This window comes from Globicephala melas, chromosome 2, assembly GCF_963455315.2.
Source record: "Globicephala melas chromosome 2, mGloMel1.2, whole genome shotgun sequence".
Classification (NCBI taxonomy): Eukaryota; Metazoa; Chordata; class Mammalia; order Artiodactyla; family Delphinidae; genus Globicephala; species Globicephala melas.
Window position 1 is genome coordinate 164,952,369 of NC_083315.2, and position 15,984 is coordinate 164,968,352.

General features: G+C 34.9%; 1 protein-coding gene across 2 annotated transcripts in view; it reads right to left on the reverse strand.

Annotated features, from left to right (window-relative positions):
* Positions 1-2,516: 2,516 nt before the first annotated feature.
* The window catches only part of PPP4R3A (protein phosphatase 4 regulatory subunit 3A), a 37,619-nt gene continuing 24,151 nt past the window's right edge, over positions 2,517-15,984 (reverse strand). For both annotated transcript variants that reach the window (XM_030883568.3, XM_030883570.3), the window contains exons 8-15: positions 14,014-14,145; positions 13,810-13,912; positions 12,339-12,497; positions 7,011-7,180; positions 6,011-6,153; positions 5,143-5,333; positions 4,478-4,704; positions 2,517-3,450 (exon numbers count right to left, since the gene is read on the reverse strand). In XM_030883568.3, coding sequence (XP_030739428.1) covers positions 3,340-3,450; positions 4,478-4,704; positions 5,143-5,333; positions 6,011-6,153; positions 7,011-7,180; positions 12,339-12,497; positions 13,810-13,912; positions 14,014-14,145 — 1,236 coding nt within the window. In that variant the 3' untranslated portion in view covers positions 2,517-3,339. The remainder of the gene's footprint in view (positions 3,451-4,477; positions 4,705-5,142; positions 5,334-6,010; positions 6,154-7,010; positions 7,181-12,338; positions 12,498-13,809; positions 13,913-14,013; positions 14,146-15,984) is intronic.

Genomic DNA, 15,984 nt, shown 5'->3' on the forward strand with positions numbered 1-15,984 from the left:
TTTAAGAGGTAAAGTAGGGAACTATCAAACAGTAGAAAGGTCAGTAATGTTAAAGCACATGTGAGAGAAGCCAAGAGAATAAGGTATCAAGAAGACAATGGATAGTAGCAAATGCTGCCTAAGTGTCAAGTAATATAAAGATGGAAAGGGGCCACTGAATTTGCAGGTAGGATGTGACTTACACCATGGTGGGAATATACGGAAATTAAGCCGATTTAGCATCATGTTGAAGAAATCACTATGCCCTTTGAGTCCATGGAAGAACTTACCTAGGAGAGCAGAAAGGTCAAGGAAAGTTGTGTCTTCAACTAGAGTTATTTTAAGGACCAAGACATCTGACTCCAACAGTTAGGACGTTTAATCTATTTGAAGAGAGCCTCTCTACAGTTTCCTTTCAAAAGAGCCAAGATGAAGAAGCATTAAGGCCAAAGAGGAAAATCAGACTGATTTAGCACTGAGTACAAATACTGATGATTGCCCCATTTCCTCACGTGTCAATGTCCCACTATAACGGTAGACAATAATCCATCCCGTAAAAATGTTTCTATAATTCTCTTGCTCAAAATGGATGTTACGGCAGAAAAAGTTTCCTTGTATAGAAGAATTTCGAAGGTCCTAAATTTTCCCCCAAAGGGATTTTACCATGCTGTTTAAACAAAGTTATTCATGGTGAATACTAGAAATAGGTTGATAACATAAAGTTATCCACTTAAAGAAATCTTCCAGTGTAAACTCCTTGCTGTTCTAATCTTGCAAGCTTTACAAACGCCACTGCTTAAATAAAGAAGAAAAACAGAGGAATGTTCCCCCCTGCTCCATGTCTCCCCCTCAGTTCCAAATTCACAAAATTGACTTGCAGCAACATTGGTGTTCCAGAGAAAATGACAGGCAGGATCTGAGTACAATCAATCAGGCAGAGAAAACCCATCAGGCTTCATTCTACCAAAAAAATGCCAGGATAGCATTTCTGGACAAGATGGGATGTCAGGGTGTTTTCTGTAGCAATTACAGATCTTTTTCAGAAACTGCTAGGTAATCACTCTGAGAAGTGAAATTTTTCATTTTAAAATGAGCAAAAGAACCAACAGGTATCATTAAAATACGTATTTACATTATTATATTCACATCGGTTATCAAAATAGTATTTATACTTGAAAGTGTGGACTTGAGTCAGACGGTACTGTGTCAATTCAAGTATTGTGTTTCTAGCAATTTATTTCTAAGAGTCTTCCTCCATGAAACAAGCGGCTGTTTAGACTTTTCTCCTATTGTAGCAGCATGTGTGAAGTTCCGCTTCAGTAACCCATCTGTCCATCAATGAAAGGGCATCCCTTAAATGTTGAAGGCCAATAGTTAGTATCTTTTTTTTTTTAATATACTGGACCACAATTCATAAAAACAAGGGTTCTTCCCACTACCCAAGAACCCCCAGAATACCAAGACAAATACATGTTCCACGAGTCAATCAGAAAGGTTAGTTTAAACTGTATGTTTAAGGCACAAACATTTCACACGGGACTTTCTAGGTAATAAAGGAAGACATAATATAATTAACTTACATCCTATTAAGTTTCTGTTCTCTTTATTTGCAAGATAAGTTGATTAAAATGATTAATTGCCAGAACTTGTGGCCCAGAAGAAGCGCTATACTGTAGTGAAATGCACTTAAACTCTTACAGTTAATAATGCACCCAAAGTTTCATTAAAAAAAAAATTAGCCAACAATGAGACTTTTCATGACTGTGGCAAGTTGTTGCTTTCTGGTTTTCTATGCAACTATTCCATATAAGCTTGTTTTTGGTATCGCAATGTACTGAGGGCTAAGCAAAAGAGGAGCTAAGGTAGAAGCACACAGTGCTTGCTAGATTATCCAGTTAAAGTATATGATACTTAAAATAGTATCCTTTTCCTAGATATGGATTTTTATTCACATTTGCAAATACATTCTTCAGTAAGTTCTAAAATCTTCACTTTAAAAAAGTGAGGGTATGTGGAATTGAGATATTTATGTTCGTTTCCTTAAAAGAATTTTAGCACACCTAAGACAATAAAAAGAACCTATTTAAACATACTGTTTTAATGAAGTGGTATCTGATGGGCCTCTGGCCAGGTATTTATTTAGGAACCACCGCTTACAACTCCAACTGGTATTCCAAAGGGAGTAATTAAAAAAAAAGAAAAAAAAATACAACTAATACAATTTCTCTTACTCTTCACTTTTTTTATTACTCAAAAGTCAAATACGTTATTTTTAAATTATTCATCCTCAATTTTGATTTAATGTACCATCATTTTCCCAAGATATGAAATTTCAGAATCTCTTTGGAATACTAATTTTATGTTTCTAGGTTTAACAAAACTGCTGAAATTTTAAATTCCACTCTATTTCCCTGAATTCTCAAGACAGTTGCTGATGTAAATTTTAATATAAAATATTTAGTCACAAAATAGTATTGCTTTTTGTATGCACATAGTTGTAAGATTACTTTGCTTTTGTCAATAAAAACTATTCCATCTTTCATAAAACTCTAAACAAATTAAGAACTGTGATGGAGAACAAAAATTACACATGGTAAAACAGGTACCAGCACAACGTTAGGTTATATTACATCAAAAAAGTTTTTAATGGTCCCAAATATATATACTCAACAACTAAGGATACACTCAGGAGAAAAAAAAAAATCAAAAACAAAATGAAACAAAAAAAATTATGACACAAATGACCACATCTAGAATTCCACTCAATCTTTAATCAAGTAGGGACAAATCCCCACTTAAAAAAAAAATCTGCAGTTTGAAGGGCAAAGGGAACAGATAAAAAAGAGGAAACCTCATATTCGCCCCTCCCCCGAAGAGGTTTTTCCAAACCTGCTGTAGCTTGACTAAAATGTTCAGAATGTACGATTTTAAAGGCAGGTCTCTTTATACAAAGAAACTGCTGGCATTCTTAACTAGTGAAGAATTAGGGCAGAAAAGCCTATTCTTCTGAGTCTCAAACATGGTCCGAGAAAGCATATTCTGATTGTAGCAACTGACCAGTCAATCCAGAGTTCCACTTACAAAACCCCTGCCCTGTTGGCTTTTCGTTTCCATTTCCTTCCCTGAGAAAAGGGCAATGTGTGGTCCAAGCTTAGACCTCGAAGGTGTAAGTCTTCCCCCTAAATGTATAATTATCCCCTCCTCCTGCTCCACTGAATTGGCACTTGATGAGCAGAAGTCAAGTGTGCGAGCTGAGCTGTATCAGTCATTCACAAGAGGCCACTGCTCTGTTATAGATTTGTAGTGGGGAGGGGTAGAGAACCAGTTTTCTCAACAGGTACTGATCACAGGCAGCTGCCATTATGACTCAAACTTTGCTTTCTTTGACAAAGGGAGCGTGTCTTCCTTGTCTTCGTCCTCATCATCATCCTCATCATCATCAGGATAATCTACCAGACCCACGAGGCCTCCCTGTTCGGAAATAAGGATTACTTTAAGAAAACACTACATTTTCAAATACATATGTCTTAAGTCTGGTAAAGGATATACCCCCAGCCCAATATACTAACTGGTTATTTCTGGGAGGTGAGATTGTATGCAGCTGAAATTCATTACATATTTCCCAAGTTTTCCATGATAAAATTTTAAGCAGTTTATGATCCTTGCAAAACACCCAGTAGATAAACACTAATTACTGAATTTAAAATTCAAAACTTAAGTTTTAAGACTTTATGCATTAAAAAAGTTTTCTTTAACAGAGTCTAAACAGCATCAAAATTAAAACCACAGAAAATAAACAGACCACTAGAAATGAGGGTAGACAGACTATCGGAGGCTAGGAAAGTGATTCTGCCCTGTCCCTTCCTCATTATTTCATCCAGGCTTCTTCCTTTTAGCCCTGCTCCTTCACCAGAAACCACTGTAGCTCACTTTAGTCTTGATGTAGATCAATGAATCCCAAATGCCAGTCTGTTAACTGCTAGTCCAGGGAAACATAAGGCAGCCAAAAGAATTGGTTTTTTCTGAGATTATGTCTTTCCTACATTTTTGGTGGTAAAATTGTGATCCTTCCTAAAGGAAATGTTAGTGATAGTAGACAGTTAATTCTTTTTTATAAACCTTGCTTGACAAAATTAAGTTAGGAGTGTCCAGATATTTAGATTATATTCTTCCTACGAAGTCTTTATCTGGGTATTAATTGGGAAAGCTGATAAAAGTAAATAATAATTTAACTTTAAAATTTCTGTAAATGTTTTGACACATACAAATGTGAACTTAAGGTGCTAAAATGCAAACAACCAAAATAAGAATATATTCAAACTTCTGAATTGGTCATAAAAACTTTCAGAAATTTCTCAACTGCTGGTGGGAGAATTATTCCCTAGTTCACAAATGTTAAAATCAGTTCCAAAAGACAGTAACCAAAGGGACTACTAGTCACAACAATTTTATTGTTGGGAAAGCTTAAATTAGGTAGGTCTGGGAGTCAAAAACATACCTTGGTAGTAATAGCTGCCGTCTGAGATGTATTTTTAGGGATGGATCCAGGAGAGCCTGGAGATCCTGGGGATCCAGGTGAGCCTGGAGAACCAGGCAGATTTGTTGCAGGTGACTGGCTGGAGAGGGTAGTCTTTGTTCCACTAGAGAGGGAAAGCTTGAAACTTGGGCTCTGCCGACCAGAAAGATTCGTTTTCAGAAGCACCTCCTTTTCCTCACTTTCTTTTACTAAAAATGAGAATACTGTCAATAATTGTCACCCATACTCATCTTTTCAAAAACCTCCAAGTGAGGTGGCACTAAAAACACAATTAACTAGCTTACTCCTTTGCCAGAGAGCGACACTGAAATTCAGTTTATGAACAAAGCTTAGCAAAATACTAAGCATCCTTATCCACAGGACTTTACTACTGAGAAGGAAGGAGACCTTCAGTATTATAGTCAGTGTTCCTACCCTTCTGAAATATCTCACTCAAGACAAATTAGGAAAATTTAGTCTATACCTTCACAACAGAGCTATTAAATTCACACTCTATAAAGCAAGAGTCTTTTAATTTTAATATCTGTTGTGACACAAAGTAGATACTAATCATTCTGTCAAGAAAAAAAGGATAAACCTAGAGTGAGAAAGCCTTCAATATTTCCTTGCCCATCTTTTCAACATACATTTCTTCCTCTCCATGAATTTACTTATTGGATCCATAATGTCATCATCACTCTTAGTTTTGTCAGATGGAGACACGACAGCTTCTCCATCTTCCATGTCATCTTCATCTGTGTTGAACCACATCTCCTCTTCATCTTCTAGTGTTCTGGCGTCTCTTCGATATCTATGATTCCTCAAAATGGAACGCATACTATGAGTAAAGAGAAGAAAGTAGAATTAATAGACTCATATAAAGACTTTTGTCTTCAAATATTATCCCAAATTACAGTCTTAATAGATAAATGGAATAATACAGATTTATACACACAGAGGTGGGGGAAAAAAAAACAGATTTTACCTAGCATATAACAAAAAACTACACTCCACCATATCTAGTGTTAAGTAGTGGAATCAAAATTCCCATTATCAAAATTGTACTGTTACAGATCAGTTACTAAACTTGCTAACACTACGAATTAACAAGTCTTAATTTATGGATTTTAAAATATACCACAAGTATGTGAACTCAGGTATTTAGAAAAAAATGTACACAATTGCATTAAAATAATTTGTAACCTTAAAGCAAAGCAAATACAATAATACTCTGATTTTACTTTGGACACAAAAGTAGCCTTATTGCCATATCAGTGTTTTGCTTTTTTTCTTTTGCATTATCTAACTTGATATATGCCTGAGAAAAGTCTACAAATCATACTGATACCCACCTAACACCGTCAGGAAAACATTTACATTGACCATTAGAGAAAACTACAACCTCCATCTGCTTATTTCCCCCTCTGCTGCCAAGCTAAATAATAAACAAGCAAAAAAGAGCTACCATCATAAACTTGTCACTGAATGAATAGGTTCAAATATGTGGTAATCTACCTGTCAAGTTTGGGATTATCTTGCCTTTCTCTTTGTTGTTCAAATCTCAGTTTCAATCCTTTAAATGTTTGTACATAATCTACATCTTCCAATGCTTTCCAGTAATTTTCAATTACATGAGCAGTTAATGATTTTATATCTTCCTATAAAAAAGAATTATAATAAAAAATGATAGGAAAAATTAGCAAAATATGAGGCTTAATTGTAGTGAACTCATAAACCCGCCCAAAATGGTTTAATTTCTTAAAATTATTATCCAATCTTAGGGACAAAAAAATGCAAATGGGCATAACAAATACTGGCTACTTCAATAGCCCCTGACTTTTGGTGTACCTCAGAATTATCCATGGCTCTTTCCAAAGTAAATGCTCAGGTCCTACCCTAGATGATTCTCATTCAGTAAGTCTGGGGTGGTGCCTAGGCATATATACAGAAAAGTGCTAGAGATGGATGGCAGTGATGATTGCACAACAATGTGAATACACTTAACGCCAGTGAACTGTACACTTTAAAAAATGGTTAAAAGGGCAAATTTTGTTATGTTTATTTTACCGAAATTTTAAAAAAGCATGCCACAGATAATTCTGAGACACACCAATGTTTGAGAACTACCAGCCTACTGTATCATTAAAGAATGAAATTTACTCTTTAGAGACATATGGAGGAATGTCAAGGAAAATTCAAAAAACCTCCAAGTTAAAAACAAAAAACACATCTGAATACTTATGCCAACTATAATTTTACTTTCTTAAAATGACTACCGTGACAGTGTTAAATCAATTTTCAAACTATCCTGAGATAGTTTGAAACTAGCTGCTGAGAGAGATTATTCTGGTTTTTGTTAGTTCAAATTGAATCTCTCATAAGCTTTTGGTAACACTGGTTTTCTTTCAAAAATTCTCTCCAAATATAATAATCTCAAATAAGCCAAAATACCAACAATGCATATTTGATTTGCTCAAACAAAACCAAAATTCTAACTAAAAAATATAGAACCTACCACTCTAATAAATTCAAACATTTCTATTATGGCAGAGTTCATCAGATTGTAGCGGGATCCATTGTTGAGAAATGCTTTGACTACTGGTTCAAACAAAAAACTTTTCATTATATAGCGGTTGTAAAACTCATCTTTTAATCCAATAATCTTTCTCTTAAAACGAAGAGCACCTGAAACACAGAGGCATTGTTGTTCAAATTACATACCATATCTTCATATTTTAGAATTACAAAAAAACCTGTTAAATAAACATAGTTCTTCATGCAGTAATAAGTTACTGCTTCCAGAAGTATGAACCTAAAGATAAGGATTACAAAAAGGTTATCAGAAAAATGTATTCTAAAAGCAGTGTATGTCACCATAGAACACAAGTCTTAGAGAGCCAGAAGAATTCTGGAAATAAGTTACTGATTACCAAAATGTACTTTACATCTGAAATTAGAGCTAAGCTAGGGCTAATAAATGAATTAACCTATCATACTACTTAAGATGAGAAAACTCCAAATATATCCTTTTGTATATACCTTCAAAACAACAGAAAAAACATTGTTTTATTAGGGCAATCCACTCTATAATTTGATCTTCCTTATTTTTGGACACTCTTATCAGGGTTAATGGTGTTTACATTGATTTGTTTTTGGATGTGTTTGTAGAAATGCCGTAAACCCACAGAAATCTGCATGACCCATAATTTGCCTTCCCAGAGTTTAGGAATCAGTTTAGAGGATGTTTTTAAAATGTGGTCCTCTATGCTTACTGCAGCGAGTATGCTTTTTATTTTTTTCCCCTAGTTTTCCTTTTTACAATTAATTAGGCTTTAACTTACAGATTAAAAGGTATATTTACATCTTGAGGTATGGGGAGTTACTTAAGTCACCATTCGTCAAGATCCAAATATACTCAGACAGCTAGACTTCAACAAAGCCCTCTTTACCTAAATGGAATTATCAGTAAGTTAATGCCCCAGTTATTGTAAACAGTTCAAAAAAGCATACTCACTTCATGCAGTCACATCGTCTTCGGTTGGCAAGATTAAATATTGTGTTTGTATTTTGGTTTCTTTGGAGATCATGGAAGTGGCTCGTTAAATTGCCAATTTGTTATTAATCAAGTCCTTCATGAGCAGGTAGCCAGGCAACCATGCTGACACGGTTTCTGGGTAGGAAGGCAGAGGAGTAAAGCAGCTCAATTTTTCTTTAGTTGGCAGAAAAGAGGTCCACAAGTGAATGCCCAATTAGGTACAGTTGATTATAAACTGCCTTAACAATCCAACTTATTTAACAGTGTCTCTTACTAAAGAGACACTGTGGGCAGGGAGTTCAAAATAGTTTATAGAAGAGTAATTGCATTTTATTTTTTAAACTACTGAGTATTTTCAAATACATAAGCATGGTGAAATAAGACATTTTAAACAATAAGCATCATCTTTCTTTGTGATAAGTCAAAGCCTAATAAGGGTTTATTTTCCCAAAACAATGATTTGAGAGCTTGTTTTTTGTTGTTGTTGTTGTTTTGTTTGTTTTTTAATGTTACTTGACAAAGGAACTTATTAGGCAGTTCCACTTGTTAGAATAAAAATCAATACTTTAGAGCTCATGCTAATAGGCCAAATTTTAAGCTTTTAGTAATTAAGGCAAGTGCTGTTATTTTAAAAATTGTTACTCCAACTTTGCAGGCTTTGTGAAGACTTGTGTCCTACCATAACACACACTAATTGAACCCTGTGGTCTGCATGCAGTTCCCGGGTAAGTGAAAAGAAAACTCCCTTCCTAGAACTCGCTAAGACCAGAGTATGCAGCTGGCACCACTGCCATCTCCTCAAGAGCAGTTTTGTTCAGAAACTGCCAAGGTAGACAGAAGGTAATTCTAATGGGCTTTTGTTTTGTTTTGCTCCTCATTTGCCCTCATTTATTTATATCAAGAATCGTGTCATTTCCACCCAAACCTCTCCCCAAAAAGAAACTTGCATGAAAAATGTCCAACCACTATTCTTGCTGTTGAATAAAGTTACTTTCAAAAATTTACCAGTGAGTTCTAATGAAGTCAAGTTGCTCGAAGGAGGTTAGAGAAAGCTTTTGCGATAGGTCAAGTTAGCACAAATGTAGGATTTTCAATGTAAAAGTGCACTCTGCTACCACTCACATCTCTAACCTTTATTAACATGCCAGGAATCTCTTACGCTTAGTTTCAATCATCTCTAAAACAAATAATAAATCTTTACCTTACACAACATGACATTTTATGTAAGTCTGAAACTTTTTGCTGCGTATGTAACTAATGATAGCTGAAAAAAAGCATCTACCACAAAATTCTTCTCTACTTCATTCTTCTTATAGATTTCCGTATTTTAAAAAACAGCCAGAGAACATATAGATAGGAACTAAAAAGCTACAATTTAAGATCCAAGAATCTGGTAAAGGCCAAGAATGATAAAACTGTGTGTGTGTCTGTGTGTTTATACACATACATATCTAACCTATAAAGACTAAACAGGATTGTTGTTCTCACTCACAGACTTGACTACGTCGTCTTTAAATATGATACAAGTATAATAATTAAGAACCAGCAGGTATAAAAAATTCAAAGTCCCCAAACTGTGTACATTTAACCAATCTTTTGTCTTTACAAGTGGACATCTAAATCTACTTATAAAATCTCCCTTAAAAAAAAAAAACTATACTTAATATTTTAATGTACTCTTTCCTAAGACTGAATAGATAGTAAATCTCTGCAAATTTATGCTTAGTTCTTTTAGAAATCCTTGATTAAAACTCCTACTGTATAGCCAGTCCTAAAGAGTGCATTCCTAATGACTGACATCTTCTTTCAGAAGCCACTCATTCTCAATCCTGGGAAGAGAGCCACACTGAGTGAGAATCATTTGAGAAAGAGTGAGGTTTAATTAATGATAACCTAACTTAGTTTGAAAAATATTAAAATAATAAAACATAACTAAGATTTCTGCTAGCATGATAATTTCCTACAATATAAACTCATTAATTTGTCATGATTCTCTTCATAGTTCTCACTGAACTGTGAGAAATTTTCTTTGCAATACTGTAAGCAAAATGAGATGAAGGACTCTTAGAAAAGGCCTTTCCCTTTTCTGCCACTCTCCCACTAGACTCATGTGTTCTACCTATACCAAACCTCTAACATACCACACTTTCACATTTGTTCATCTTAATTGTGTATTCAACCAAGAATTTCACACTCTCCCATGATCAAGACACAACTTACTTTACTTCTTTTTGCAAGGTTTTCCTGATCTGCCTCATTCAGGGAGAATAAATCATTTCCACTATACATCCAAACACACCTCGATATAGTGCTTTTGATGTTGTTTTGGTATTTACAGACTATCTCCTCCTAATGAACTCTGAGCCACTTGACAACTGACTTCAGGTCAATCATCTTTTTCCTAATACTAGGTATGCATCATACTTCATCAAATGTAAGATGCCACTGATCGCAAAAAACCTTCCTTTCTACTACTAAGAAAACAAAACAAAGAAAAAAAGCTACCAATCATAATGACATGCCATTAATTTTAAGACTCACCTTGATTTGAGATGATAAATGCATATCTTAGAATAAAACATGGTAGTAGGTGTTAAATTTATTTAAATAAAACTAATTTTTAAATTTATTCAGTTTTCCCGTTCTGTCCCATCTGCTCAAACTCCCTTTCCTACACTCAAACAAAACCTTCTATGTTGACATGAAAGAACAAATCAAAGAAGTGTTCATTATTAACTTCCTCTCAACTTGCTTTGGGACTCTCACTTTTGCTATGATAGGTTTATAAGGAAAATGAATATGAGTTTAAGAGCCCTTTATATGCAATATTCCTTTTGGCTGAAAAGCATCTGACCACATGTATTCTCAGTTCATACTGCAGTGTGTACACCAGACTGAAAAACTAATTCAACTATAACAAGTGTCACCCTAATAGGTTTCCTTCTAAGAAAAATTCATTAGACTTTCTATTTTGAATACCATTTTAAAGATAAAATGTTGACAGAATAAATCAATGTCAGAAATATCCTTATAAACAATGTTTTCATAATTTAAGGATATTTTAAAAGTCAATTAAGCAAAACATTTTTTTTGGCTGCGCTGCACAGCTTGTGGAATCTCAGTTCCCCAACCAGGTAATGAACTCAGGCCCTCGGCAATGAAAGTGCAGAGTCCTAACCACTCACTGAGGACGGCCAGGGAATTCCCAAGCAAAATGATTTAAAATGAAGTAAAAAAAGACAGCAAAAATGGATGTATATGTTCAGGCTTCTAATTACTGGATGATTATGATGCCTTTATGCAACAACAAAACCAAACCTACCCATAAAAACCAAAAGGCCAAAAAGAGTTAGTTACCAACAGACATCTCTTATTGAGCCTCTAGGGTACTCTTAAAACTGGTGTGCCAACTTACCAAAGAAGGCTGACTGCTACATGATCAAGAATATTCTGGGTTAACCTATTTCTAATTCAGAAACATGTTTTACTTCTGTAAACTAGGGTCTTCAGAATACAGTGAAAGTCAACTTTTGAAAAACATGTATAACTAAGAACAGCCTTGTTAAAAGACTATCTGCTGCTCTACGAGAGGTGACAAACCTTTCCCATAAAGGTCTACAGAATACATATTCTAGGCTTTGTGGGCCACATATGGTCTCTGTAGCTTTTTTTTTGAACAATGCTTTAAAAACACAGAAACTATTTTTCACTTTCCAGGTTGTGCAAAAACAGACCATGGACTGGATTTGGCCACAGCTGTGGTCTGTCACCCCTTCTCTGAAGTATCTGAGGTAACACAATGTCATATGTCAAATATGTCTCAGTAAAGCTGGGGGAAAAATATTTGTGGAATTAATGAACAGACCATCTGCAGGCATTTGTGCTAGGCATTCTGTAATTTAGGAAAAATGTATTTTGGAAACTCGGTGCTATTAGCTATGTTTTCCAAATTACAAATGTATTCTTCATGACTCAGTGTGAGACTCTGGTCTCACAAGAATGTCCAATTTGTGACTGTCATGCTATATAAAGTCAAAAATAAATACGGCAAATAAAATGATTTAAGGTGCCATTTTAATAATACTTTAATACATTTTGTAGGTACACTCTAACCCCTTTACTGTATATTGAGAAAGAAGAGTCAGGAAAATCACCTGATCAAAATATGGCAAAAGTACATTATCAGTGTAGTTTAGTATTAGAACCTCGGTCTCCTGCAATCAGTGATCTTTTCTTCTCAGGCAATAACACCGAAATAACAATAATAATATACAGACAATAAGTAATTCTACCAGAAGCAACACTTACATAATGCCAAGAAAGCATGCTTCGAGGCCATAAGAACTAACACTCTCCGGAGAATGTCCTTATTAATAATGTAGTTCTTTATGTGGTAGGTATGGTGCTCCACACAAAATGTTAACAATTCCAATACAAGTGCCAACAACTGGGCAGTCTGAAAATCATCTAAACAAAACAAAACACAATTATATTTAATGGCTTATATTCTTTTCCTCCCCAAATTAAGAATCCGAATTCTAATCAAGTAAAATCCCTTCTATTAACCCAAATATGTTAAAGTTAAGGAAAAGGGAACTAACATTTATTGAATGCCTACCATGTGCCAAGAACTGTGCTTTCCATTTTTTCATTTAATTTAAATAACTCTGTGAAGAATTAGTGTCACAAGACCCAGGTGTGAAATATTAGTAAGGCAAACTGGGATACAAATCTATTAGATCTGTTTCATTCTAGAGGGCAAGAATGCTCTACCATGTCTTATGTCCCTCAACGGATATACAGATATCACAGGAGGTCCTCCTACCACACATCATCTGGCTTTGATGGAACTACTCTCTCTGCTCCTTTGATTCATGTACTTTGTGCCTCCTTTTACTAGACATAATGAGTCCACGCTGAATTATAATTACTGGCTTATCTTCCTCACCAGGCAGTAAGCCTCCAAAACTATTTTACTCACTTTTTATTTCTCCCATTTAACCCCTAAAGATTATATATATAGCACAGTGCCTTCCACACAATGGGTTGTCAATAAATGTTTGATGAATTGAACATGTGGGTTTGGAAAGACGCCTCAAGCTTTACCTACTATGAATAAAGTAGACAAGAAAAATTAGTATCACATTTCCAAGACTTGATTCTAGAGTCATTAAAAAAGGTAAATTTAACATTTTATTCTAAGTGGTGTCATAAGTTAAATATACTATATTGATAATTCATATGACAAAATAACTTACTTATTCTCAAAGCTTCAATAAGGAATTTCCCAATGAAGACCCTAAAACTATTTTCTAAATCAAACACACACACACAAAGCTAAAGGAATAAAATGCAGAAATAATCCTACTTTGGAATAATCCTCAATGCAAAGAAAAACTGCTTAATACTAAGCACAAGCTCTGCTCTGTATCTACACACCTGGAGTACAAATAACTTAAAATGAATCTTCTAATAGCTTCTTCCTTCTATTTGTTTCATACATGTAAATGCAAACTAAATACAAATATTGCTTTAACAAAAAATATTGTTTTAAAATTCTGAAAGCAAAAAAAAATAAATAAAATTCTGAAAGCAAAAAATTATCTCTAGTATATTCTTTCACAGTTCTACTACCTCTGATTATAGCACTTTTAAAAGAAATTTTACCTTGAAATTACCTCTTTTGAAAATATATTAGTAAACCTCTAGGTTAACACCAACTTTTTGAGTTTCAGAATTCAAGAACCAAGAACTTAACTACCAACCTGTATTACCTTACCTTTGCTAGGTTTGTCTTCTGTTGTATTTGCCAGTAAGGGAGCAGTAAGGACATGCATACAGTGCTTGTAGAAGAAACCCAGAAATTCAGTCTTTTCTGTTTTCTAAGGAATCGAAAACACTTCCATGAACTTTAACTGCATTGGTTCCTACCAGCAATAAAAATTATACTAGTATGAAAAAGAGAAAAATGCCCGTAGCTTACATTGGCAGTAGCTAACATGTTTTCTGGGTCAACTAATGTTCGAAGGAGGCCCATAAGCTGGACTGCTCCTCCAAGTTCAGGGTCTGTATCACAAATCATATGTTCTATAATGAGGTTGATGAGCAAAATATCCTGGTGAGAAAAATACACATAGTAAGGATCACTTATTATAGGAGGGAATGGAAAAAGCATATACTATGAGACATGCTACAGCATTATACCTAGCTATGGCTATCTTAACTGCAAACAAAATGAAATGCTTGACTGACTTCTTTAATGGATACAGAGCAGTTTTCCGAAAGTATGGTATTGGCACATTACACAAATAGTACCAAAAAGAATTTATCTTTAATCAAGGGGATTTATCTTTAAATCCCAATGAAAATAAAAACAAAGTTTCAGTTTGCTGCTAACAGATCTTTTACACCTCTGGATAACAAAATCTCCCTTCTGAAGAAAGCTAACGGGCTTTAACAGTAAGAATGTTTAGCTAAAATTTATAACATTGTTCTTTCACTGCATTTTTATAGATTCCTTCTATTTATGGCAGATGATAACTGTACCTATTCTCCATTTATGGAAATGATATAAAGTTTCCATTTAAAATAAATTTAAGAAAAAATTAGTTGGTACCTGAATGTCTGAAATTGGGGGAAACAAGATTACGTTATTTAGAGAGCACACAGGAGAACAAATATATTATAGATATTCCAAATGACATACAAAATTGACTTAGTTTTCCTGATGCTCTACTATGACTGGTTTTCCTGGCTGAAGAGGAAAAATTGAGAGGCATTCAGTAAGAAAAATCCCTGCTCTTGCCTACATATGCAATGGTAGGATAGACAGAGAAAATGCAGACATACATGGAAATAACGAATCAAGACTGGGAATCAAGAAGACGACTGCGTATGAATGAAGTACATCAATGTATGTTCAACTAGTGGGTTACAGCGCCAACAAGAATAGCCTTTATTTTATACACACACACACACACACACACACACACACACACGCTTTCAAGATAGGACTATTTTATAAAAGCAAAATGTGACATAATATTCAACAGTTCAAACTGGCACTTCCTGCACCTACCCTGACATTACAATTTTGTAAACAAGTGTTAAATATAGAAGTTACTAGGCATTCCACTTCATTTTGACATCACAACACATTACGATCTCTTTAAAAAGTCTATTTCCTCATTTTGTAAAAATATGATAGGCTGGAATTCTACATATATTTTTTTCTAAGAGATTGTCTTTTTACCCTCTCTGTTTGAGGGCAGAATATCTTAGTTTATTCTTAAGTAAAAAGTTACTTCCAAGATTTTATGGGGGAAAGAGAAAATAAAAAATCAGGATGATTGGTTTAATTATCTGAAAAGAAAACAGAGCACAAACATTTACGGCTTCCACATAAGCCATGTACCACAGACTCTGGGAGAACCTTTCACATCACCAGGATACATTCTCTCACCGACTCTGAAATTGATGGGTAAGTGAGTGAGTGAGTGAATGTGAGTGAGTGAGTGTGTGTGTGTGTGTGTACACAACACAACAGCTTGTTCCCTATGGTTAGGCAGTAAAGAAAGCACCCTAAACACTTTCCAAAGGAATGTGCTTCATCATTCTTGATGATTTTGAGACTCTATCCCTAGCAAAGCCAATGTTTTCCTAGGGAAGTTATTCATAATTCCACATATAGAAGAACAATTTATTGATTAAATGATTTAAACAACACTACATAGCACATTAACTTCTGAATTAAGAAACTTAATCTCAAATTTTTTTTTTTTCTTTTTTTTTTTGCAGTACACGGGCCTCTCACTGTGTGGCCTCTCCCGTTGCAGAGCACAGGCTCCGGACGCGCAGGCTCAGCGGCCATGGCTCACGGGCCCAGCCGCTCCGCAGCATGTGGGATCTTCCCGGACCGGGGCACGAACCCGTGTCCCCTGCACTGGCAGGCGGA